The following is a 27,001-nucleotide window of genomic DNA, read 5'->3' on the forward strand; positions in this document are numbered from 1 at the left end:
CCAGCATCCAGTGCGGACCCTGATTTGGGGTTTTCGAGCAATTCACCCGTTTTGCCCGTATTCGCGCTGGGCACAATCAGATCGCTGAATCGGACCCTATATAAATGTTGGCGGATATTAGTCTGTGATGCTAACACAGCTAAAGCAGAAAGCTCTGTGGTAGTCGGTATTAGGGGTATTACTGTACCTAGGTTGGAGGTACCTGCTGCTGTAAGATCATTGGTGTTGAAGGTACCTGATACTGAAGTGAAAGTGAAAAGTGAAAATCGCTTATTGTCACGAGCAGGCTTCAAATGAAGTTACTGTGAAAAGCCCCTAGTCGCCACATTCCGGCGCCTGTTCGGGGAGGCTGTTACGGGAATCGAACCGTGCTGCTGGCCAGCTTGGTCTGCTTTCAAAGCCAGCGATTTAGCCCTGTGCTAAACAGCCCCTGTAAGATCATTGGTGAAGCCTGCCTGCTAGTTCTGCCCAGAAAGGTGGAGTATAAGAGTCTGTGTTTCCCTAGCAGCTGCATTCTGTACCTGTGCTGCTGGGGGAAACATCTAGTTCAAGAAAGCCTTCAATTGTCCTCCAATCTCGTTTCGGGAGTTACTGATCATGCATCAAGCGCAATTTAAATTTCCCTGTGGAAAGCCCATGGCGGGCCACCTCTTACAGCATTATTAGCTAGTTGGCCAACATTTACAGCTTTTACTTACATGATAGTGTTCTGAAGTCTCCTCCTGCACAGTTGCAAACATTAACCTTCCTTTCTCTCCATGTGGCTGGCCTTCAAAGCTGCCTTTGATAGAGGGCCCAAGTCATGAAAAGCCCGCTTCTACATTCAGCAGATGCGTCTGACTCTGAACCGGTTCCAGGGTTGTTGGGCCCAACTCAAGCCTGCACCAACCCCACCACCCCGGGAATTTAAAAAGCACCTCTAGAGATACTTTTCCACGAGGCAGACACGTAGAACCAGGATTCTTCCTATTCCCCTACCCACATCGCAAATGAATCTCTTCTCTGCCATCTCCATGTCTCTGACAACCTTTCTATAAAGTAGATCATGCTTATCATAACTGAAAATGAAATGAAAATGAAAATCGCTTATTGTCACGAGTATCCTTCAATGAAGTTACTGTGAAAAGCCCCTAGTCGCCACATTCCGGCGCCTGTCTGGAGAGGCTGGTACGGGAACCGTGCTACTGGCCTGCTTGGTCTGCTTTACAAGCCAGCGATTTAGCCTTGTGAGCTAAACCAGCCCCTAACTGTAGTCTGACCAATGATTTATTTAACTAAACAAGCAGATAAAACGTCAGTCTCATCTAAAGTTTTCATTTCTGACAATTTAGCACTTCCTTAAAGCAGAATGAGAGTGTTAGTACAGATTGGACACTCAAATTCTAGAGCGAAGCCTGAAATCACTATCTATTTGGAAGACCAACATGAGCAATACTGAGCTGCCAAATCCTTCACTTACTCCAGCCATGGTTTCTAATCATCTATTGAAAAAACAAAGAAAAAAAAAGTGAGCAGGATTCTCCCGCAACATGCCGGGTGGCCCGACGCCAAGAGCGGCGCGAACCACTCCGGCGTCGGGCCGACCGAAAGGTGCGGAATCCTCCGCACTTCCGTGGGCTAGGCCGCTGCCGGAGGGGTTGGCGCTGCGCCAACCGGTGCCGAAGGGTCGGCGCGAGTTGGCGCATGCGCAGAACCGCCGGCATGGTTCCACGCATGCGCAGACCGGCCAGCGTGTTCCTCCGCATGCGCAGGGGTGTTCTTCTCCACGCCGGCCATGGCAGAGCCTTACAGAGGCAGGCGTGGATGGAAAGAGTGCCCCCATGATACAAACCCGCCCACAGATCGGTGGGCCCCGATTGCGGGCCAGGCCATCATGGGAGCTCCCCCCCAGGGCCGGTTTACCCTGCGTAGATGGCCGGCGCATGCATGCGCGGACCCGCGGCCGGCCGTTGCATGCATGTGTGGACCCGCAACTGGCCACCGTTCGAATGCGTGGCCGCGCGGGCATAACTGCAGGGCCCCGCCGGCAACCGGAGCTACGGGGCACACGCTCGGGTTCTGCTAGCCCCCATGAAAACCGAGAATCACCCTGGACCTTTGAGGGAAAATTCCGGAGTGACTATCGCCCGTTTTCCTGGCGGGCGTGGGGACTTAGTTCCCATAAGGGAGAATCCCGCCCTGAGGATCCCACTGCCGGTGGGGTGCTTCGCTCCAGAAAACGGGTCTGGAGGGACGGAGAAACCTGCCCAGAATATTTGTATAAAACTCTGGTTATTCTGCATGTGAAGTAAAATGTTCATTTCCAGATCCCTTGCCTTGGAAAGGCTGCAATACAGATTCACCAGAATGATGAGCTCTGAAGGTTATGAAGATAGGTGCATAGATTATGCTTGTATTCCCGTGGGTGCAGAAGAGTTAGCGATGATTTAACTGCGGTGTTTACAATGATCAAAATATAATATTGGGTGGGATTCTCCGACGGCGTATTTCTCCGTTTTGCCGGTGTCTGGGAGTTTCCCGATGGCGTGGGGCTGCCCCACATTGACCGGCCGGCGTAACGGAGAATCCCGCCGGCGGGTCTGGGCAGAAAGGTGGCACGGTGGGGCGGAGACTAACCAATCAAAGGAACCAAATTTACCGAATTACCCCCAACAAGCAAACCAATGAACAAGGTTTGAACAATCAAATCAAAATGAACATGAATTCAGCTCGAATTAACCAAAATTGTGGTCAATATGAACTATAAATTACACGTTAAATAGAAGATACCATAGTATTTACTGGGCAGTTCATTCAGCATATGTTACTTTAATTTCAGCCACAGAGACTTTCCTTTTAAAGCTCTGAACTTCCTCAAGTAGAATCCTTTGTCTTCAAGGATGTAGTCACCGATCCCATCGGCAGCAACTTAAATTCCGCTGGGATAGTCTTCACCAATGTGGCGTAATTCTGCAGAACCTCTCCACCTCTGCTCAAGCTATGGACTCACCAGAATCACTTTATCTGAAACTCTGGTACAACACTTGCACTGTCTTGCTAGTTCTGGTCAATCAGTTCCTTTAGCTGAAGCAGCAACGGCATCTATATTTTCCTTATATCTCTGCTCCCAGGTCCAGACTTCATGTTCATCTTTTTTTTAACTGTGCCAAAACCCCTTCTCCAGTACATCGAGTCATACGGGCCCCTGTTTTGTCACACACCCAGGTCACATGGGCCTATTTTACACCCTTGCTCCGCTTCATGCAACGCTGTTGCTGACACCACATCCATCAGCACAGCCACTCCTCCATGAAAAGCTCCAGGCCGGCTTCCACTCCGCTGCCAATGAGCCCCAGGGAATGGTACAGGCAGTGGCTGCTGTTCATTCTGGCCTGGTTTTGACCACTCACCTACGCATTAGCCCCTGCTATCTCTAGCTAATTGGCTCAAGTGAATCCATCGCATTCACCCATAACTTCCCATTCCAGGGCTGTACAGAGGTCCCCAGGTAAGGATTGCACGGCAATTGGCTGAGAAGTTCAAAGTTCTCAAACTGAAATTCCGATTTGAATCCTAAACTGCAGACAATTCCGACTGTCGTACAGTAATAGGTACTCAGAAAAAGTTAGAAGAATTCAAACCATTTTTATATCTGGGTGGCCATTGTACTAATGCACCACCTGTCATAATATACACACAAGTATATGATGGTGCACAGACGGACATTGATTGACAAACAGGATGACCAATGAACACACAGAACACAGCAGCCAATCACCAGACAGGACACGGCCACTATAACGCCAGAGGGCACTAGTTTTCCCGCTCTCTTGGGATGCAGCCTCTGAGACAGTCAGAGCCTGTGAGCAACAACATGAACATCCACCATGTGGTAGTAAGATAGTCTGGTCAGGTTAGCCTCAGGTCTCCAGTCAACTCAGCAGAGTGTCAACCCACAGTTAAGGTATGTATGATAGTTAAGAGTTCAATAAAATAGAGTTGCATTTCTTCAAGTGTTGGAAGCCTGTCTCTCTCACTGCTATGGTAAACGCAGTCCTCGCAGACCCAGCTTACCCAACACATCACCACCAACCTCTCCCCCCCTCCTCCCTACCCCCACAAGACTCCAACCGCTTGCCTGAACTAGTGCCATAAAAAAGGAGGCCTCAACATAAAGCCTCAGGCATCCACTACACTGTTCTCGCTCGGCCTTCAGGCCGGGTGAGAAAGGAGTGTCTTCCTGTCCAGGTAAGTAAGACTGAGCGGAGTGGCAATCCCACGCTGAGTGCCACTCTATGGAAGTTCCGGGCAAATAGGATAGCTGGAGAGAAACCTGTCTCTGTCTCTCAGGATTGGTACATTATGAAATTCTGTAGACACGTAGAAAGGTTTGATTACGTAAGACAGGTCTTTAACCTGGTGGCATTGTTTAAAAATATGTGAATACATTTTAGGATGCAAAGAGATGGAAGTGTCACTTTATGATAGATTTCCAAATTGTTTTTGCTTCCGTGCAGGAGTGTTCCCCTTATGCTGCCCACATGTATGATGCAGAAGACCCTCTTACTCCTCTTAGAAAGATTCCAGGCCTCTGCTTCAACTACTGTTCAGAATTCCATCTAAACTGTCGCTCATCCATTCACCTATTGACCAAGGACAGACAGATGCAGGAGTCATGGGAAAGGGACAGGAACTACTTTTGTAACCTGCTCCAGCTTCCTGACCCAGACTACTGCTTTCCTAACGTTCTGAAGAACACAGACCTGAACCAGAACCTGGGCTCAGTGGTGGAGGACCAACAGGGCTGTCTGCGTCTTTGTCTCCAAGAGATTGCCAATGGTTTAAAAAACCCTGTTCTTATGATTCACGCCAATGATGATACCCATCGTTTATTTGTAGCTGAGCAGCTTGGTTTTGTCTGGGTCTACTTGCCAGATGGCACTCGACTGTCGGAGCCATTCCTTGACCTTACACGGCAAGTACTGACCACTCCTTGGGTTGGTGATGAGCGAGGATTCCTGGGACTGACCTTTCATCCAAAATTCAAAGCTAATGGCAAATTTTATGTGTATTATTCCATCCTGACTAAAGGCAAGGTGGAAAAGGTTCGCGTCAGTGAATTGAAAATTTTACCTCATGACATGAACCAGGCAGATCTTTATTCTGAAAGGTAAAACTATATACTATCAAACTCTTTACAAATGCATTCAATACATTTGTACCATTTATAGTTCGGGAGGAACATTATGAGCTTTCAAAGACTTTTATAATATTGACTGGCAGGGTTAGTTTAAAAATGGTCATTGCTTTATGCAAATTGAAAGCAACACACAGTTGCACTTTGCAATGATCTGAATGAGCTGTCACTTGTGGATCAGGAAGAGCATGAGAAAAGTTGCGACTCGAGGGCGGTACGGTGGCGCAGTGGTTAGCACTGCTGCCTCATGGCGTCGAGGATCCGGGATCGATCCCGGCTCTGGCTCACTGTCCGTGTGGAGTTTGCACATTCCCTCCGTGACTGCGTGGGTTTCACCCCCACAAATCCAAAAAGCTGTGCAGGGTAGGTGGATTGGCCACGCTAAATTGCCCCTCAATTGGAATAAAAAATGAATTGTATGTTCTAAATTTTTTTTTAAATAGAAAAGTTGCGATTCAAAGTGATAAATGTACATGTTTGGATTTCTGAAATGGTCTTGGCATTTAAGGGCAAAAATGTTACATAAGTAGAAGAAATTGATCTTTGCAATGGCATGTATGTTGGAGAGAACCATAATTTAGCAGTATGACCTTCAAGCATACCCTGGAGTAACAATGAGGAAATACAGTGGAGTCAAGGCCATGGGCACATAGATACTGATGTGAATTTCATCAACATTAAAAAAAAATTTAAGAAATAAATAGTTCAGAATTTTGTACCCAACAGAATCTTTGCATCCAACTTGCAAATCAAGCAAATAATTGAAATTCAAAACATAACCTTTACAATGCCATCTACAGGTGTATATTGGAAATCGTAGAACCAGCAGCCAACCACAATGGTGGGCAAATTCTATTTGGCCTTGATGGTTTTCTCTACATCTTCACTGGAGATGGTGGAAAAGCTGGAGATCCATTTGGCAAATTCGGAAATGCTCAAAACAAGTAAGTATGAATATAAATAGTTTGTTAAATGAAGTTTCCCAATTAAAACAATATAAACCTGTGATCAATAACTACAATGGCCGATATTTAAGACCTGACATTTAATTGCGTGGATTGGTGCGTGTGAGGACCGTGCCACATTCGCACCTTCACCCCATCATTATATCCATTGCAGGAAGGCCTATATGCTACTGCAACCCCCCCCCCCCCCCCAACACCCCCTCTGCCCCAATTAAGGGCCTCTTCCTGATGCTGTTTGTTACAATCGAGCAGCAGGTTGGCTTTTCACCATGCATAGAGCCAGGGAACATGATAAAGAAACATTTGGAATTCCCTGCCCAGTGAAGCAGGTGAGGTTACCTTGTTGAATGATTTTAAGGCAAAGCGAGATAAATTTTTCAACAGTAAAAGTATTAATGGTTATGGTGAGTGGGTGGGTAAGCTGAGTCCACAAAAAGATCAGCCATGATCTTATTGAATGGCGGAGCAGGCTCGAGAGGCCAGATGGCCTACTCCTGCTCCTAGTTCTTATGTACATATTTTTATTTATTTTTTAAATTTAGAGTACCCAATTCATGTTTTCCAATTAAGGGGCAATTTAGCGTGGCCATTCCACCTACCCTGCACATCTTTTGGGTTGTGGGGACGAAACTCACGCAAACATGGGGAGAATGGGCAGCACAGTAGCACAAGTGGATAGCACTGTGCCTTCACAGCACCAGGGTCTATGCGGAGTCTGCACGTTCTCCCTGTCTGCGTGGGTTTCCTCCGTCTGTTCCGGTTTCCTCCCACAGTCCAAAGATGTGCAGGTAGGGGGATTGGCCATGATAAATTGCCCTTAGTGACCAAAAAGGTTAGGAGGGGTTATTGGATCATGGGGATAGGGTGGAAGTGATGGTTTAAGTGGGTCGGTGCAGACTCGATGGGCCGAATGGCCTCCTTCTGCACTGTATGTTCTGTGTAATGTGCAAACTCCACAGGGACAGTGACCCAGAGCCGGGATCTAACCTGGGCCATGAGGCAGCTGACCTCTCAACTACTTGCAGGCCTTCACAGAAGAAGCAGCACACTAGTTCCACAGCTGGTGGGTGAGATCCTTTCGCCTTTCTAATACTCCCCCCTCCCCGCCTATGTGCATTGTTCAATAGTATGAGAAGTGCTAATGTATATAGAAGACTAGAACAGGAACTGAGATAACTATAGAGTTCAAGGGTGGAATTTTACGATTTGCTAGAGATCTGTCCCCAACCCCCCTGCCCCAGCAAGTAAATGAGTGGAGTGACAATCCCCATTCTAACAGGCTGCCCCATAGCCAGTTACACGCGGAGGTGTGATAATAGGACCAGGACAAGACTTCCGCCACCATTCACCTGATAGTTCGCACCAGAAGATCCCGGACCAGATCCCAACATTTGATAGGATACCAGACAGAAATCCCAATATTTTATTTAATTTGTTACACTGTGAGGAAGGGATCCTTCGCTCCAGGTATATTAAAACACACTTTATTATTAACACAGTGTCATGTGAGAGTACCTTTAAGAAATGGGTGTTTATAAAGGGGTGTGTATATAAATATCTGTAGTGAGAGTACATTTAAGAATTGGGTGTTTATTACTGCAGTGATGCCAGAGAGTGGGTGGAGCTGGGCTGTCTCTCAGCTTTTTACTTTCATTTTTGAGCAGGCTGCAGGGTGTGTTTTAGTTTTGTTTTCAATGTTGGAGCTGAAACCAGACAGAGCAGGTGTACTGCTGTTCTCTCTGCCATCAAAATACTATCTCTTGATCATTTGGTAAATTCAGAATTATAAATGTTCTCAGTAGTGAAGTTAAGCCTGATGCCTTTATGTTTTGAAAGTTTTTTAAGTCTTCTGGATGTTAAAAGGACAGCTTAATCATTACTTAGTGTTGTATTCTTTGGGGGTTGTATTTGAATTGATGGTTCACTGTATGTTTTAAAAAAGGTTAACTTGAGTTCATAGAATAAACTTTGTTTTGCTTTAAAAAATACTTTTCCACTTCTGCTGTACCACACCTGTAGAGTTGGCCGTGTGCTCCCCATACCACAATCTATTAAAAATTGTGGGTCAGGTGAATTCCATGATACACTTTGGTGTTCTCTAATCTCTGGCCCATAACAACAGGATTAAATTAACTTTAACATCATCAAGGAATAGCTTACAATTGCCAGTTAAACAATGCTTAACAATGAAAATGAAACACTAATTTCTAACTACAATATTTTATTTCCACTCAAGCAAAACCCATCTCAGAGCAAACTCCACTTTACAGTCAGCAAACACAGGGTTACCAGCAGCCACTGCCTCTTCACCAGTGTTTCTGAGCAACAGATCTGCCAGACTGAGTGGCTGGCAGCTCAGGTGAAAGTTCCCACCACTGGGGTTATGATCTGTGGGGGGTGAGGGGGGGGATGGCTGGGTGTTCCCACCACAAGGGGGGTTGTGCCCACCACTGACCTCTCATCTGCTTGCAAGCCTTCACAGAAGAAGCAGCACACAATACAGTTCCTTTTAACAGATTGATTGAAGACGGAGATAAATCCTTCAGGAACCAGCTAGCAGAATTCTTGCCTGTATGAAACTATTGTTTAACATCTCAGCATTTGGCAAAAAGTTGCTTGTCTGTTCACATCCCCAAACTAAACTGTTTGTTTCAAGGTTCTCGCCATTAACTACATCATCTTACTAAAGATAAGCACATTGTCCTTAATTATCTACTTATCGGAAAACCTTCTTTAAATAAACAAACTTCCATTAACTCAACTTCAGGTAAACAATATACATGGCTGGAATGAATGATGATTTAATTTTTTATGATGCTTTAATTGCATCTTTGCAGCCAAAAAGCCCGGTTGTCTTTTAAACCAGGGCTTAAAGAAAACACTGCAACAGATGCATACACACACTAACCCAGACTTTTACCCCTTTACTGTACCAAATACATATAATACAATTTACATCTGAAATTCATCACAACACCCAGTGGCAAGTTGACACTTATTGCAATATAAGACCATAAGACATAGGAGCAGGATTAGGCCACTCGGCCCATTGCGTCTGCTCCGCCATTCAATCATGGATGATATTTTTCTCATTCCCATTCTCCTGCCTTCTCCCCATAACCGCTAATCCCCTTATTAATCAAGAACCCATCTATCTCTGAGTTAAAGACACTCAGTGATTTGGCTTCCACGGCCTTCTGCGGCAAAGAGTTCCACAGATTCACCACCCTCTGGCTGAAGAAATTCCTCCTCATCTCAGTTTTAAAGGTTCGTCCCTTTAGTCTGAGATGGTGTCCTCTGGTTCTAGCTTTTCCTACAAGTGGAAAACTCCTCTCCACATCCACTCTATCCAGGCCTCTCAGTATCCTGCAAGTTTCAATAAGGTCCCCCCTCATCCTTCTAAACTCCAACGAGTACAGACGCAGAGTCCTCAACCATTCCTCATATGAACATAGAACATACAGTGCAGAAGGAGGCCATTCGGCACATCGAGTCTGCACCGACCCAATTAATACTAGGGTGTTGCCTGGTATGGAGGGCATTAGCTATGATGAGAGATTAGATAAAACTGGTCTGTTCTCACAGGAACAACGGAAGTTGAGTGGTAACCTAATAGAGGTCTACAAAATTATGAGTGGCATGGACAGAGTGGACAGTCAGATGCTGTTTCCTCGGGTCGGAGAGTCAAGTGTGAGGGAACATAGGTTTAAAGTGCATGGGGAAAAGTTTAGAACTGATGTGTGAGGCAGGTTTTTTACACAGAGGGTGGTAAATATATGGAACGCGCTGCCTGGGAAGGTGGTAGGAACAGGTAAGATAGCGACATTTAAGGGGCATCTAGACAAATACGTGAATACGGTGGGAATGGAAGCATATGGATTCCGTAAATGCATACTGTTTTAGTTGAGGCAGGTACCATGGTCAGTGCAGGCTTGGAGGGCTGAAGGGCCTGTTCCTGTGCTGTATTTTTCTTTCTTTGTTGTTCTCCTATCCTGTCAAAGTCCTTCTGCAGCCCACCTGCTTCCTCAATACTACCTGTCCCTCTACAGATCTTTGTATCATCTGCTAACTTAGCAATAGTGCCTTCAGTTCCTTCTTCCAGATCATTAATAAAACGCTCCTGCAATTAGACGCTCGGGCATGTGGTGCAGTGGTTAGCACTGGGACTGCGGCGCTGAGAATCTGGGTTCGAATCCCGGCCCTGGGTCACTGTTCGTGTGGAGTTTCCACATTCTCCCCATGTCAGCGTGGGTTTCACCCCCGCAACTCAAATGTGTGCTGGTTAGGTGGATTGGCCATGCTAAATTGCTCCTTGATTGGAAAAGAAAAATAATTGGCTGCTCTAAATTTATTTTTAAAATATATATATATTGTAAAAGGTTGTGGTCCAGCACCGACCCCTGAGGCACACCACTAGTAATTGGCTGTCATCCTGAAAAAGGCCCCTTTATCCCCTCTCTCTGCCTTCTGCCAGTCAGCCAATCTGCTATCCATGCTCTTACCCTTCACACCATGGGCTCTTAGCTTATTCAACAGTCTCCTATGTGGCACCTTGTCAAATGCCTTCTGGAAATCTAAATATTGCAAAATAATATGTCTGTTCTACACGAGCAGTCGAATATTTTAAAGTTGCAAAAGGAAATTCCCCTGTTGCTGCAGCAATTCACCAAATCTTTTTTTTCTAATTGCAGGAGCGTTTTATTAGGCAAAGTTTTACGAATTGATGTTGATGGAAGTTCCTATGACAGGCCATACCAAATCCCACTGGACAACCCTTTCGTTCATGATCGAATTGCTCGACCAGAGATTTATGCATACGGCGTGAGAAATATGTGGCGTTGTTCAGTGGACAGGGGTGACCCAATAACAAAGGAAGGCAGGGGAAGACTATTCTGTGGTGATGTGGGCCAGAACATGTATGAAGAAGTTGACATAATTGTAAAAGGAGGCAATTATGGCTGGAGAGCTAAGGAAGGCTTTGAATGCTATGACACAAAATTGTGCCAAAATTCATCATTAGGTATTTTAGATTTCCATTTATTGTGCAGTTTTTGTAACAAATGAATAAATGTTGATGTGATGTTTGTTGTCGGAAACTATAGCGCGGTTACGTTTCTTTGTGGAAAATCTATTTGTCAAACCTCTTCCATGTAGAGCAGGGGTGGGCAAACTACGGCCCGCGGGCCGCATGCGGCCCGCCAAAGGTATTTCTGCGGCCCACCAAGTCATTAAAAAAAAAAAAAAATTTTTTTTAAAAAATTTTTTTTTTTTTTTTAATTTTTTTAAAAAGTTAATGGGGGGGGCTGTTGGGTTACTTACTGGTATAGGGTGGATACGTTGACTTGAGTAGGGTGATCATTGCTCGACACAACGTCGAGGGCTGAAGGGCCTGTTCTGTGCTGTACTGTTCTATGTTCTATATGAGGCGCCCAGAATCATAACCGGGTGAAGTAATTATTTTACTTAATATACTATGCGGCCCTTTGTGAATTGTGAATTTCTGAATGTGGCCCTTGCACGGAAAAGTTTGCCCACCCCTGATGTAGAGAGTGAAGAGAGTTGCGAGACTCTTGGGGCGCGATTCTCCGCAAATCCGGAGAGTCGTGAAGGCTGCCGTGAAACTGGCCGTGTTTCACGGCAGCCTCCGCGCCCCCTCCCGGGTCCCGATTCTGCTCCCCGGTCGGGCTAGCAGCGGGGCCCCGTGAACCTCGGCATTGCAGGCTTAGCAAACTTCGCTAAGCCCGCGTGCCAAGGGTAACGGCGGCTGACGCGCACAATGACGTCAGCCGCGCATGCGCGGATTGGACGGCTCCAACCCGCGGATGACGTCATCACGTATATGCGTGAAACCCGCGCATGCGCGGGCCGTTATGCCCCTCAGCCGCCCCGCGGACTGATCCAGCGGGGCGGCGGAGGAACAAAGAGTGCGCAGGGTTCAGACCCGCTACCCGCGATCGGTGCCTACCGATCGCGGGCCCATGCCACCCTTGGCACGGCTGTGGTGCGGCCGTGCCAATCGGTGCCATGGTTCCCCAGAACGGCACTTTGCGGCCGTTTTCACGAACGGTGAGAGCAGGTGCGTTGGCGTTCGTGAAAACGGCCATAAAGGCCTGGGAAATCGGTCCAACTTTTAAATGCTAAAGGAATTTGCTTTGGGTTTGGAGTTTCCATTCTCACAAGCCTAATCTGGACTCCTGTGGATTTATTTGGTTTTGGTTATGCTATTGCAACATGCCATGCAAAAATTTAATTGAGTTATTTTTGCTTATTAAAATCTTTCAAGCTTCTTTCCAGGAGGAACAACTGAGTATGACTAACAAATGAAGTTTTCAGGTTTTTTTGGTAAACTTTGCTCTTTGGGTGGGACCTGAAATGTCGGTCACAGTATTTACATAGTTTCAGACCTAGATTGTGTATCTTACACCTTTGAGGCCCTGGGATAAGCAACAGGGGCTGGATTTTATGTGGGTGTATTTTCAGTGGGAGAATATCTAAAGTAAGGTAGTACCCAGCGCACCACCATCCTATCCATCTCTGAACTCACCCCCATAACACGAAAAACAGCAGCCCACCCAGCATGTTTAAAAATAATTAAGGGTCAATTGAGCTTGTTAACAAACCAATTCACCCTGATATTACGCTGCCCATGCCACAATATGGCTGGCATGGATAGGCGGGCAGGAGTGGACAGGCCATTTCAAAGAAAACTATGTTTAAAAGGGCAGGAAGGGAGAGGAAGTATTATCTTTGGGAGATGCCCTTTGCATATTGAAACACCATCCTCAAAGGTAGATCCTACCTACCTGCTGTCCAAAACCTACTCATCTGCTCTATCGCTAAGCTGGCCAAACCGTCCTTGCCCAATACCCAGGATGTACCTCACTCTGGATCCATTGGATCTTCTTTCGCAACTGCTTGTTGTCGTGGTAATGCCCTCTACTGTGCTCTTGTTGCTGCCTGGCCTGCTGGAGCTACTGACCAATCAGATTGACCAGCAGCTGCCGACGGTGGAACTTCCTCCCCAGTAAGGGGCAGAGGTCACACTGTGGGACAATTTAGCCCACCCACAGCATACCATGGATCCTGGAGCTCATGTAAATCCATCTTTATCTTATAAACATTTAATGAAGAAGCCTCAACTGCTTTACTGGGCAAGGAATTCCATAGATTCACAACCCTTTGGGTGAAGAAGTTCCTCCTAAGCTCAGTCCTAAATCTACTTCCCCTTATTTTGAGGCTATGCCCCCTAATTCTGCTTTCACCCGCCAGTGGAAACAACCTGCCCACATCTATCCTATCTATTCCCTTCATAATTGTATATGTTTCTATAAGATCCCCCCGCATCCTTCTAAATTCCAACGAGTACAGTCCCAGTCTACTCAACCTCTCCTCGTAATCTAACCCCCTCAACTCTTGTATTAACCTAGTGAATCTCCTCTGCACACCTCCAGCACAGTACGTCCATTCTCAGGTAAGGAGCCCAAAACTGAACACAATTCTCCAAGCGTGGCCTCACTAACACCTTGGCCGCGATTCCCCAAAGGGAGACAAAGTGCCTACGCCGGAGTGAAAAGAGTGTTTCACTCCGGCGTCGGAGGCCGCTCCTCGCCCCCTATTCTCCCCCCCCCCAGGGGACTAGGAGCGACGGCGCGTCAATCTCGCGCGCCGGGCCTTGATGCTTGCGTCAAAGTGGCGCCGCCTGAATGACGCGGCCGGCGGCGCCTAAATGACGTCACCCGCGCATGCGCAGGTTGGCCGGCGCCGACCCGTGCATGCGCGGTTGCCGTCTTCCCCTCCGCTGCCCCGCATGGAGACATGGAGGATTGATCTTGCGGGGTGGTGGATGGAAAAGAGTGCGTCTTTCAGAGACGCCGGCCTGACAATCGGTGGGCACCAATCGCGGGCCAGACCCCTCCTGAGCACCCCCCTGGTGCTCGATCCTCCCTCCGCCCCCCCACAGGCCCCACACACAGATGTCGTGCGCTGTTCATGCCGGCAGCGACCAGGTGTGGTTGGCGCCGGCGTGAACCGGTTGTATTAGGCAGGCTGCTTGGCCCATTCGGCCGGAGAATCGCCGCTCGACCGGAGCGGCGATTCTCCGAGCGGCCTGTAGCAAAATGCGACACGCCATTTTGGGGGGAGGGTGGGAGAATCGCGTGCGGGTGCCAGGGCGGCATGGTGTGAATCACCTGGCACTCCCGCAATTCTCCCACCCGGCATGGAGGTCGGAGAATCGCGCCCCTTGTACAATTTCAGCATAACATCCCTCATCTTAAACTCCATCCCTCTAGCAATGAAAGACAAAACTTAATTCGCCTTCTTAATCACCTGTTGCACCTGTAAACCAACTTTTTGCGACTCATGCACTAGCACACCCAGGTCTCTCTGTACAGCAGCATGTTTTAATATTTTATCATTTAAATAATAATCCCTTTTGCTGCTATTCCTACCAAAATAGATAACCTCAGATTTGTCAACATTGTATTCCATCTGCCAGACCCTAGCCCATTCACTTAACCTATCCAAATCCCTCTGCAGACTTCCCGTATCCTCTGCACGTTTTGCTTTACCACTCATCTTAGTGTCATCTGCAAACTTGGACACTACAATTTGGTCCCCAACTCCAAATCATCTATGTAAATCGTGAACAATTGTGGGCCCAACACTGATCCCTGAGGGACACCACTAGCTACTGATTGCCAACCAGAGAAACACCCATTAATCCCCACTCTTTGCTTTCTATTAATTAACCAATCCTCTATCCATGCTACTACTTTACCCTTAATGTCACGCATCTTTATCTGATGCAGCAACCTTTTGTGTGGCACCTTGTCAAAAGCTTTCTGGAAATCCAGATATGCCACATCCATTGGCTCCCCATCATCTACTGCACTGGTAATGTCCTCAAAAAATTCCACTAAATTAGTTAGGCATGACCTGCTCTTTATTAATCCATGCTGTGTCTGCCCAAGGGACAATTTCCATCCAGATGCCTCGCTTTTTCTTCCTTGATGATAGATTCCTGCATCTTCCCTACTACCGAAGTTAAGCTAACTGGCCTATAATTACCCGCTTTCTGCCTACCTCCTTTTTTAAACAGTGGTGTCACGTTTGCTAATTTGCAATTCGCCAGGACCACCCCAGAGTCTAGTGAATTTCAGTAAATTATCACGGGTTTTGCAATTTCCCTAGCCATCTCTTTTAGCACTCTGGGCCAAGAGACTTGTCCACCTTTAGCCCCATTAGCTTGCCCATCACTACCTCCTTAGTGATAACAATCCTCTCAAGGTCCTCACCTGCCGTAGCCTCATTTCCATTAGTCACTGGCATGTTATTTGTGTCTTCCACTGTGAAGACCGACACAAAAAATCTGTTCAGTTCCTCAGCCATTTCCTTGTCTCCCATTATTAAATCTCCCTTCTCATCCTCTGAAGGACCAATATTTACCTTAGCCACTCTTTTTTGTTTTATATATTTGTAGAAACTTTTACTATCTGTTTTTACATTCTGAGCAGGTTTACTATCATAATATATCTTTCCCTTCTTTATACCTTTTTTAGTAGCTTTCTGTTGCCCCCTAAAGATTTTACAGTCCCCTAGTCTCCCACTATTCTTTGCCACTTTGTATGCTTTTTCCTTCAATTTGATAATCTCCCTCATTTCCTTAGATATCCAGGGTCAATTTTCCCTCTTTCTACCGTACTTCCTTTTTGTTGATATAAACCTTTGCTGAGCACTGTGAAAAATTGCTTGTAAGGTTCTCCACTGTTCCTCAACTGTTTCACCATAAAGTCTTTGCTCCCAGTCTACCTTAGCTAGCTCTTCTCTCATCCCATTGTAATCTCCTCTGTTTAAGCATAAAACACTAGTGTTTGATTTTACCTTCTCACCATCCATCTGTATTTTAAATTCCACCTTATTGTGATCTCTCCTTCCGAGAGGATGCCTAACTATGAGATCATTAATCAATCCTTTCTCATTACACAGGACCAGATCTAGGACCGCTTGTTCCCTTATAGGTTCCATTACATACTGTTCTAGGAAATTATCACGGATACATTGTGTAAACTCCTCCTCAAGGCTGCCTTGTCCGACCTGGTTAAACCAATCGACATGTAGATTAACATTTGCATCAGTATTCACCAAAGAGCAGGAATTGGTGGATGTTGAGTCAGGAGAAGGGTGTGTAGATAGCCTGGGTCACATTGTGATCCAAAAAGAAGAGGTGTTGGGCGTCTTGAAAAATATCAAGGTAGATAAGTCCTCAGGACCTGGTGAGATCTACCCCAGAATACTGAAGGAGGCAAGAGAGGAAATTGCTGAGGCCTTGACAGAAATCTTTGGATCCTCACTGTCTTCAGGTGATGCCCCGGAGGACTGGAGACTAGCCAATGTTGTTCCTTTGTTTAAGAAGGGTAGCAAGGATAATCCTGGGAATGACAGGTCGGTGAGCCTTACGTCAGTGGTAGGGAAATTACTGGAGAGAATTCTTCAAGATCTACTCCCATTTGGAAGCAAATTGACGTATTAGCGAGAGGCAGCACGGTTTTGTGAAGGAAGGTCATGTCTCAATCACTTGATAGAGTTTTTCGAGGAGGTCACAAAGATGATTGATGCAGGTAGGGCAGCGGATGTTGTCTATGTGGACTTCAGTAAGGCCTTTGACAAGTTCTCTCATGGCAGACTGGTACAAAAGGTGACGTCACATGGGATCAGATGTGAGCTGGCAAGATGGATACAGAACTGGCTTGGTCATAGAAGGCTGTGGTGTTCCACAGAGATCAGTGCTGGGACCTTTGCTGTTCGTAGTATACATAAATGATTTGGAGGACAATGGAACTGGTCCGATTAGTAAGTTTGCGGACGACACAAAGGTTGGTCGAATTGCGGATAGCGATGAGGACTGTTAGAGGATACAGCAGGATTTAGATCATTTGGAGACTTGGGCAGAGAGATGGCAGATGGAGTTTAATCCAGACAAATGTGAGGTAATGCATTTTGGAAGGTCTGATGCAGGTTGGGAATATACAGTGAATGGTAGGACCTTCATGAGTATTGACAGCCAGAGAGATATAGGTGTACAGGTCCACAGATCACTGAAAGGGGCAACACAGGTGGAGAAGGTAGTCAAGAAGGCATATGGCATGCTTGCCTTCATTGGCCGGGGCATTGAATATAAAAATTGGCAAGTCATGTTGCAGCTGTATAAAACCTTAATTAGGCCACACTTGGAGTATAGTGTTCAATTCTGGTCGCCATACTACCGGAAGGATGTGGAGGCTTTAGAGAGGGTGCAGAAGAGATTTACCAGGATGTTGCCTGGTATGGAGGGCATTAGCTATGAGGAGCGGTTGAATAAACTCGGTTTGTTCTCACTGGAACAACGGAGGTTGAGGGGCGACCTGATAGCGGTCCACAAAATTATGAGGGGCATAGACAGGGTGGATAGTCAGAGGCTTTTCCCCAGGGTAGAGGGGTCAATTACTAGGGGGCATAGGTTTAAGGTGCGAGGGGCAAGGTTTAGAGGAGATGTACGAGGCAAGTTTTTTACACAAAGGGTAGTGGGTGCTTGGAACTCTCTGCCGGAGGAAGTGGTGGAAGCAGGGACGATAGTGACGTTTAAGGGTCATCTTGACAAATACATGAATAGGATGGGAATAGAGGGATACGGACCCGGAAGTGCAGAAGATTTTAGTTCAGACGGGCAGCATGGTAGGCACAGGCTTGGAGGGCCGAAGGGCATGTTCCTGTGCTGTATTCTTATTTGTTCTTTATTCTTTGTGGCAGCCTGGATTTCATGTTAAAGTCCTTGGCATGGGATGTAAATCACAACCTCCTGAACAAAGAGGTTGAAAGTGCTCTATCATTGACATACATCTAACCCATAAGGATTGGAATGCTGACTATCAGTGTACAAAACTGTCATCTGGTATGTTGTGTGATAGATGTGTATTGAATTCATGTAAAATTATACGTTTTTCCCTTAAATAACAGATGATATCCTTCCTATTTATGCATACGATCATAGCGTTGGTAAATCTGTCACTGGTGGTTATGTGTACAGGGGCTGTGAATCACCTAATCTGAATGGCCTGTATATTTTTGGAGATTTCATGAGTGGGTGAGTTGCATTCCAGTCATCTTTGTGCATACGTAAAAGCCCTGCCCCTTTAAAGGATTCTTTCGGGTTCTTTTATTCAGTGGGTTATTCAGAAGTTGGAAAAAGTTATTTCTGATGGTGCTGTTTGGACAATTCCTGGCTTCCTCCAAGAGGTAAAGCCTTAAAATAGTAATCTTTTGTCAATCTCGGTTCCCGGCTGGGTCACTGTCTGTGCGGAGTCTGCACGTCCTCCCCGTGTGTGCGTGGGTTTCCTCCGGGTGCTCCGGTTTCCTCCCACAGTCCAAAGATGTTCGGGTTAGGTGGATTGGCTATGCTAAATTGCCCTTAGTGTCCTAAAAGAATAAGGTTAATGGGGGGGGGGGGGGGGGTTGTTGGGTTACCGGTATAGGGTGGATACGTGGGTTTGAGTAGGGTGATCATTGCTCGGCACAACATCGAGGGCCGAAGGGCCTGTTCTGTGCTGTACTGTTCTATGTTCTATGTTCTATGTAATCTTCTGCTATGTATTCATATGTGATGTCTCACTCCCTCGGCAATATATTTGTGGGTTGTCTAGGAGCTCTAGCACTTGGAAATCTGGAAAGCATTTTGCACCTTAGGAATTATGTAGAAGGAAGCCAACAACTAAAATATGGGCAAAACTACTTGTCCGACACTTAAGAATTGGAAAACTCTCACATTTCAAACATTTCAATTGGAATTCTAGAAGTGAATCCATAGGGTGGAATTTTATGATCGTCCCCATCAGCGGGATCTTATGGTCCCGTCAAAGGCTCCCCGGTGGCGGGACGGCAAGCCACGCAAAATGCTGTGAGACTTCAGCAGGACTGAAAGGTCCTGACAGTGGCCAGTGGCAAGCCGCCTCTGCCGCTGGAAAATGTGCTCCGGGGAGGATGGTGGAAATTCCAGTCACATGACTTCTCCAACCCTGAGTGAAGCAACAGTAAATAAGGGAAAAGATATTGGGTAATACATATTAATGATTTTCCAACTTGACAGACAGTAATTTAACAATATTCTTCTTTTAGACGCTGGAAATAGATGGAAATGGCAAAGCATTTTAGTTAGATCCCAGCTCTTGTATCTTCACAGTTTTATGTTACACCAATTTGAGAATTTGAAGTAAAAGCCTTAAGTACGTCTGTATGATGGCATAGCTCAATATCAATGCAGTCATTTAATGCTGACTTCGTTATATAATGGATCTCCCATTTACTGCAAAACACCTCATAATTTCATGCCAATATATTTAATTTTCAATCTTAGTACTTGTTAATTTGGTAAATCTAGGGCAGCACAGTGGCACAGTGGTTAGCACTGCTGCCTCTCGGCACCGAGGTCCCAGGTTTGATCCCAGCTCTGGGTCACTGCCCGTGTGGAGTTTGCACATTCTCCCCGTGTTTGCGTGGGTTTTGCCCCCACAACCCAAAGATGTGCAGAGTAGGTAGATGTAGATTGGCCATGCTAAATTGCCTCTTAATTGGAAAAAATGAATTGGACACTCTAAATTTAAAAAAAATTGGTAAATCTCCGGTTTAACATGGTTACAGAAATAACATTTTAACCGTTAATATATGACAACTGTAATCACAATATTTACATAGAAAAAGATAAAGAAACAAAATTAAATGTTCTTACAAAATGATGAGATCATGTAAATGTAAACCTTCAGTCTTCAGTAGTTAAGAGTCTAAAATATATATATTTTTTTAATCCAGTCGATTAATGGCTTTACAGGAAGATCTGAAAGCAGGAATGTGGAAGCAACAGGACATCTGTATGGGTGATTACCAAACCTGTTTATTTCCAGGCCTGATTAATCATCATCATAAATTTATCATCTCATTTGCTGAAGATGAAGCAGGTAAGTGTAATAATGCACTTTTGGAGACTTCATTGGTAGAAGAAAGAGAGATTTATTAACAAGTGATCTTCAGGAGGTGCATGCTTACAGCTAATTTCAAAATACCTCTGCCCTAGGAGAACTCCTCCAACTGGGGTGATGTCCCAATCTCAGTGCCGATTGGTCACCCAGGCCAGGTGACCCTTACTCTGCTGTGTTGCCCTTAAAAGGACAATCACCACAATAATTAAAGACCGTCACTTTTAAAATGTGAAGCTAAGTCGACAGGCTCAGTGGCATGGTATCCCAATGATCAAGTCTTGTTACTTCAGGATTGTCGAAGGATTGAAGCAGCAAATGAGTGGGGTTTAATCGGGATGTTTTGTGTTAGAGTTGCACATGGCTACTTCACATTTAAATCGGTTGATACCCCTGCAAAAACAGAATTTGCGATGGCAAAGTAACGTGATATATTTACAAGTTAGCATGGTGTGTGACATGAAGGAGAGTTTGCATTTGGTGGTATTGCTGTATACCCAGTGCCCCTTGATTTTCAAGCTGGTGCATGTGATGGTTTTGGGAGTTGATGAGTTGTTGCATTGAATTCTAGAGGAAATATACATGCTGCCATTGTGTGTCGGTAGTGCAGGAAGTGGATATTTGAAGTAATGGTTGGGTGGCTGATTAAATGTATGTAGCTTTCCAATTTAAAAATGAAATGGGTATTTTTTGTGCCCATCAAGTTATGAGATGTTGGTGTTGGTTCATCAGATTTCAGGGACTCAGGATAAGCACCAAGCATTGCCGAGACCGAGAGAAAGTTGGAGATTTGTTTAACATGGTGCGACCAAATTGAAATAAGCAATATCTGGGTGGGTTAAAAAAAAGTGAGTAAGCAAATCTTTCTTTGAGGAAATTGCCTCAGCCTGGCCAAACATTTTTCACATAACTGTAGTCTCTGGCTAGAATGGATTTGGCCCCACATCCCAGGGATAATAAATATTACTAAATATACCTTTTATTCTAACTGCACATCAAACACTAAATTAAAATAGTCAAACAAAGATTGGAAATTAGCTTTAGGTTATCGATGGAGAAGGGAAGATAGGTTTAATGTTTCAGTTCTGATTTCTTTCAGATTTCCAGCATCTGCAGTATTTTTATGCATTAAGGTGAAAACCTCTTTCTCTGGGTTTCAGAAAGAGCTTCAATAAAACTGCAAACTTTTACAGATACCAACATTGTAGCAATTAAAGTAATAATTTAAATGCAATTAAATATATTTTTAAAAAACAGTTCATTTAGTTCAGGAGTCATACATTTCATTGATAGACTCAAGGTGTGATTTAACCAAATGGTAACTATGTCCCACAGCAAGCACATTTAGCTGTGTGTTTCCCAGCGCTCGGAGCTTCGAAAAACACCACGCAATCAAATGCCCATCTGGGTAGATCGGGGGCCTCACCGAGGAATGCGTGACAAAGGCCACAATTAGTCCATTTTCTGCATAGTGGAGCTCCACTTGTCAGAATTCCTCAGTGCAGCAAGGGATCAGGGCACCATTTTCTCTCAAGCACCTAATGAACCCCCCCCCCCCCCCCCGATCACCATCAGTCTGCCATCCTGGCAGGCCTGGTAGTGCCAAGGTGCCCAGATGGCACCAGCAGTGCCAGGATGCCACACTGCCCTGAGGGCAAGCACCTTGGAGCCTAAAATTCTCTGGGAGACCCCCACACATGCCGTTCCATCTGGTCCCCTTTTGTGGAGACCAGTAATGAATGGCACTCATTGGAGGTCTCCAAGTCGAAGGAGTTAGATTCAATGCCTTGGTTAGATTTCAGGAATGCATATTAGAGTGAGACTAGCTGTCTTGCTCTAATATGCAGATTTGCTAAAAAATTATCCTGCCCGCAATGATCTCGTGAAACGTGGTGAACTGGGTAGACCCTAGGAGTAGGGTCACCCAGCAGTGACTGGCCACATTGCGCCATGGCGAGCTGCTTTTGGGTGCAGCGTGGCCAGTAGAAAGCGCCCTAAGTGTCTAGCTCTTTAAAACAACTCATGTGGAAAATTAGGAATGTTGTATTTATGCATCTCTGTAAAGCATAAGATTGTCCACAGTAGGTAGTACTGTTATATATCTGTGTAACCAGCTCCTCCTCAGTGAATGTGGAGGATATTAGCAGTGTATACTGCTCTAAAGTATAGCCAGGGCATTAGGACTCTACAAATCATGCTTGCTCCCAAAGTCACCTTGGTGGGTTGATCCACTGACTACATCTTGAGGATCAAGTAAGGGAATCTGAATTTTGTGCACAGCACAATTAAAAATTAACTTTTGTGGTGCAGTTTTTACTCTTCAGAATAATAACTTTATTTAGTAGTTTTCTTTAGTTATCATTATTGAAAAGTGGAAACTTTGCTCAGGAATTTTGCAGTGCTACCAGTCTCTAATGCGATCCTTGTACACGTTAATATCAATGCACCCAGAGATAATGAGCAGATTGTGAAATTCTCAGCTGGGTCAGATTCCAGATAAGTCATAATGCACAGGACTTTTAGGTTTAAGAAAATCCAAACTATGAGTTTTTGAGTATTTCATATCTTAAAATCCTTTTTAAGTATATGGACTCAACCTAATTTACCTTTCACACAAGAAATCTGCAAAGTACTCAAGATGCTGAGGATTCAGTACATGCAAATTGCTTAAACCCAAGGAATAGACTTCAAAATCAACTCATAGAATTTACAGTGCAGAAGGAGGCCATTTGGCCCATCGCGTCTGCACCGGCTCTTGGAAAGAGCACCCTATCCAAGCCTACACCTCCCCCCTATCCACACAACCCAGTAACCTCTCCCAACACTAAGGGCAATTTTGGACACTAAGGGCAATTTAGCATGGACAATCCACCTAACTTGCACATCTTTGGACTGTGGGAGGAAACCGGAGCACCCGGAGGAAACCCACCCACACACAGGGAGAACATGCAGACTCCGCACAGACAGTGACCCAAGCTGGGAATCGAACCTGGGACCGTGGAGCTGTGAAGCAATTGTGCTAACCACTATGCTACCGTGCTGGCCCCACATACAACTCATTGAAACTATCAGGAATTTCCTCTTCCTCAAAAAAAAATTAAAGGTGAATAATCCAATTGATGAAAGGGAAATTCAATTTGAGTTTAATTGGCTCATACCATTTATTATGAGGTCATTTGTAGTCTTGGTAATCAGGCAGGTAATTCTCTACAGATTTTCGAACACTACATTAGGCACATAGTGGAAATAATTGTATGACTTTTAGAAAATTCGCAAAATAATACATGTGAATTGCAGAGCAGCTAAATAATCCTGACTTATTGAATGTTCCAGCACAGTGATGTAGGTATTGGCACCTAAAGATTAATCAATGTATTGATATGAATTTGGTGCAAGATAAATGTATCCCTTTATGAATACAAAGCTACAAAATTCCTCTATTATAGATCAATCAATAACTAATCATACTTCCTGAACAATATTTTATAATCTCTTTAGGGGAATTATACTTCTTGGCTACTTCCTTTCCAAGTGCCTATGCCTCACAAGGAATAATTTACAAACTCATTGATCCTTCCAGGTTAGTACTCATTTTATGTTCATGACCTTGTCTGCTGTAGTTCAACTCAAGTAGTGAGCTATGGCTAGTCTGTGCTTAATGACTATGGACTGTAAAATGTAGGTGTGACCTCCACTTAGATATTTTAATGACTAATGACTTAAACATTATTAGTCAATTTAAGTGTGGGTGATTTGAAAATACATTAGAATATTTTAAACTCTTGAACAGTAAAATCTCTTAAACAGTAAAATCGAAAGAAATAATCACTTATACAGGACTAAAACCAACTAATTGATTCAGGTCGAATTAATTAGTGGAATTCAATCTCATAGATGATTCTGATAATATTACTGAACTAGCCACTATGTCTATCAATGTATGTGCTTAATTAGGGTTCAAATTCCATCCATTTACTGAAATGGTAATGGTCTTTTTTAATGTATATCAATATTTATAACCAAAAGTAGAGGGTTATTAATCCTGCTTGTGGGAACTGTAATCAAGATGAAGATTGACAGACAGCTATTATTTGTATAGCACTTTTACTATTGTAATTGGCGCAAGATGCCTGGCATTAGGAGATATGGATGTCAATGAATAGAAGGAAAATGAGAGTAGATGACTTAAAAGATTGTTGAAGAAATGGATTTGGAAAGTGGAAGGGAAGGTGGTACTGCAGGGAAGAAACAGTTAAGCATGTAAATTTAGAGAATAAGGCTATGTTAGTTGAAGACCTCACAATTCTATTGTATTGGATAGAGATAGGTTGGTTAGGAGACCAGAGGTGGAAAACCAAATGGCTTGATCTGGTTTATAATTCAGGGAATGATTGGTTTATGGAATTAAGATGGGGGTGGTCCCTGTCAATGATTTGTCAGGGCCTTGTATTCATTACTTTGTTGAGATGATTGGTGAATATGAGAGGAAGTAGGCAACTGAACTTTGGATAAATTGGAGTTTATCTAGGATGGAGCTCAGGAGATCAGTGAGGATGGTGCTGGAGAAGTCAAGCATGGAAGGAATGAGAGAACAGATCTTGTTTTCAGCGGTGGTCGATATAATCTGGTGTTTTTGAGGTTGAAGAAAGTAATCTTGTGTTGGGTAGGATTTGGGATGTAAAGACTGATTCAGCCTGAATTATCTCTGGGAAAAGGGATAGAGTTAGAAGCAAGGATGTGGAGCTTTGTTGGGGAAGGTTCTGGCTCAATCATTTTGTTGCCCAACCAATCTGACCACATGAGGACTAAACTGACCAACTTTTCCCAGCTCTGATGTGTAGAATAATGGACATGGCTTTATTGTTGTGACCCATTATGTTACAAGTTGTTGAGCTCATCCGTGTCAGAGGAAGATAATTTAAGGCAAATAAAATCAATATAGAAATGTCAGTATTCCTGGCAAGGCCAGCTTTTGGATTGGATTGGATTTGTTTATTGTCACGTGTACCGAGGTACAGTGAAAAGTATTTTTCTGCAAGCAGCTCAACAGATCATTAGAAAAGGGAATTAAACAAAATTCAAGAAAATACATGAGAATACATAATAGGGCAACACAAGATATACAATGTAACTACATAAGCATTGGCATCGGTTGAAGCATACATACCCTTCCTTTATTGCCCTTGAGAAGGTGGCTGGGGTCTTCTTGAATTTCTGCATTTAATGTGGTGGATACAATCCCACAATGTTGTTACGTAGGAAGTTCCAGGATATTCACCTCATGACAATGAAGGAATAGAGATCTACATGTTCATGTGAGCATGGGTGTGATCTGGAAGGAAACTTGGTGGTGATGGTTTCCCCTTCCACCTGCTGGCCATGTCCTTCCAGGTCATGTGTTATGAGATGCTGCTGCTGATGTCTCAGTGAGCTGCTGCTATGCATTCTGTGCACACTGCATCCACAGTGATCCAATTGTAGAGGGGGTGGATGTTTATCAAGTGGATGGGTTGCTGATGAAGCAAATTGTTTTGCCAATTCACCAATGGCAGCTTGCGTGTGCCTTTCTAGTGGCATAAGCAGAAGTCTGGAAATGCGGTGATTCACTATGCTGCTAGATAAGAAATAACATGTGAAGTGCTGAGAACTGAAAGCAGGTAAGAAAAGTAAATAAAACTAATTTTGCGATGTACCATTCCTCGACAGATCCTGAGCTAAAAAGAACTATAGGGCGGTATTCTCCAGTCTTGTCTGTGGTGGGACGGGTTGTGGACGAGAATTGAAAATTTGACATTCCAGCCAAAACGGCACCAGAAAATCCCAGTCTCGAACATGAACAAAAATGTTGTCATGTAATTCACGGAATACAATTATAAATTTTATGGACCCGGAGTATTTAATTTCTTTTTAACTATTTTGATATTTGGTCTCGATGATTCAGTTGGGATCCTATGGATTGTAAATACTATGCTTGGGATGATAGGGCTTACACTTGTAGGCATATTACTGCAGTCTCTCTTATATTTGCTCTTTTTTTATTTGCCTACAGGACAGCTGTTCCAGGGAAGTGTAAATACAAGTCAGTTCCAGTCAAAGTCAAGAGCAAACGTAATCCATTTGTGCCACAAGAAAGTATGTCTTGCTTAGAATTGAGTTAGTTGTTTAACAGATGCACTTCTATAGACATTTCTCCAGTATATTTTCAGATAGGTTTGTACAATTCCAATTTATGGAGAATACGGGTTTTGAAAAAGGAGTAAGGGGTATTCAACCCGTCTCCTTTTACACCCATTTTTGCCACTATTCTAAAGTAGAATTCAACATAATTCTGTAAATAGATTTGCATTTTATGGCGACTAAATACTTAATGATTTTTTTATAGTTATGGCCAAACAAATGTTCAGCAAAACCTATAATAAAAATAAAATACTATTGATGCCGGATATCTGAAAAGAGAACAGAAAATGCTGGACAGACTCAGATGGACTGGCAGTATCTGTAGAGAGAGAAACACAGTTAACCTTTTGAGTCTATATTACCTTTCTACAGTTCAAGTTTAGTGGCCCATATTGGTTTGACTCAGAGTCACAGAGGGGTACAGCACACCTTGTGTTGTCAAAAACACTACCTAACTATTCTAATCCCATTTTATGCATTTGGCCCATAGCCTTGTATGCCTTTGCATCGCAAGTGCACATCTAAATACTTCTTAAATGTTATGAGGGTCTCCGCCTCCACCACCCTTTCAGGCAGTGTGTTCCAGACTCACTTGGTGAAGTCCAAGCAGATTCAGGAGACCTGAAGAAGGAGCAGTGCTCCGAAAGCTAGTGATTCGAAACAAACCTGTTGGACTTTAA

The 27,001-nt window shown here is 44.4% G+C and overlaps 1 protein-coding gene across 1 annotated transcript in view; it reads left to right on the forward strand.

Moving 5' to 3' along the window:
- hhipl2 (HHIP-like 2) overlaps positions 1 to 27,001 on the forward strand; it is a 54,923-nt gene that overhangs the window by 18,635 nt on the left and 9,287 nt on the right. Inside the window, exons 5-11 of the mRNA XM_038793482.1 lie at positions 4,497 to 5,149; positions 5,977 to 6,120; positions 10,833 to 11,161; positions 18,136 to 18,262; positions 19,981 to 20,126; positions 23,643 to 23,724; positions 26,194 to 26,276. Coding sequence (XP_038649410.1) covers positions 4,497 to 5,149; positions 5,977 to 6,120; positions 10,833 to 11,161; positions 18,136 to 18,262; positions 19,981 to 20,126; positions 23,643 to 23,724; positions 26,194 to 26,276 — 1,564 coding nt within the window. The remainder of the gene's footprint in view (positions 1 to 4,496; positions 5,150 to 5,976; positions 6,121 to 10,832; positions 11,162 to 18,135; positions 18,263 to 19,980; positions 20,127 to 23,642; positions 23,725 to 26,193; positions 26,277 to 27,001) is intronic.

Source organism: Scyliorhinus canicula, chromosome 1 (assembly GCF_902713615.1).
Source record: "Scyliorhinus canicula chromosome 1, sScyCan1.1, whole genome shotgun sequence".
Lineage (NCBI taxonomy): Eukaryota > Metazoa > Chordata > Chondrichthyes > Carcharhiniformes > Scyliorhinidae > Scyliorhinus > Scyliorhinus canicula.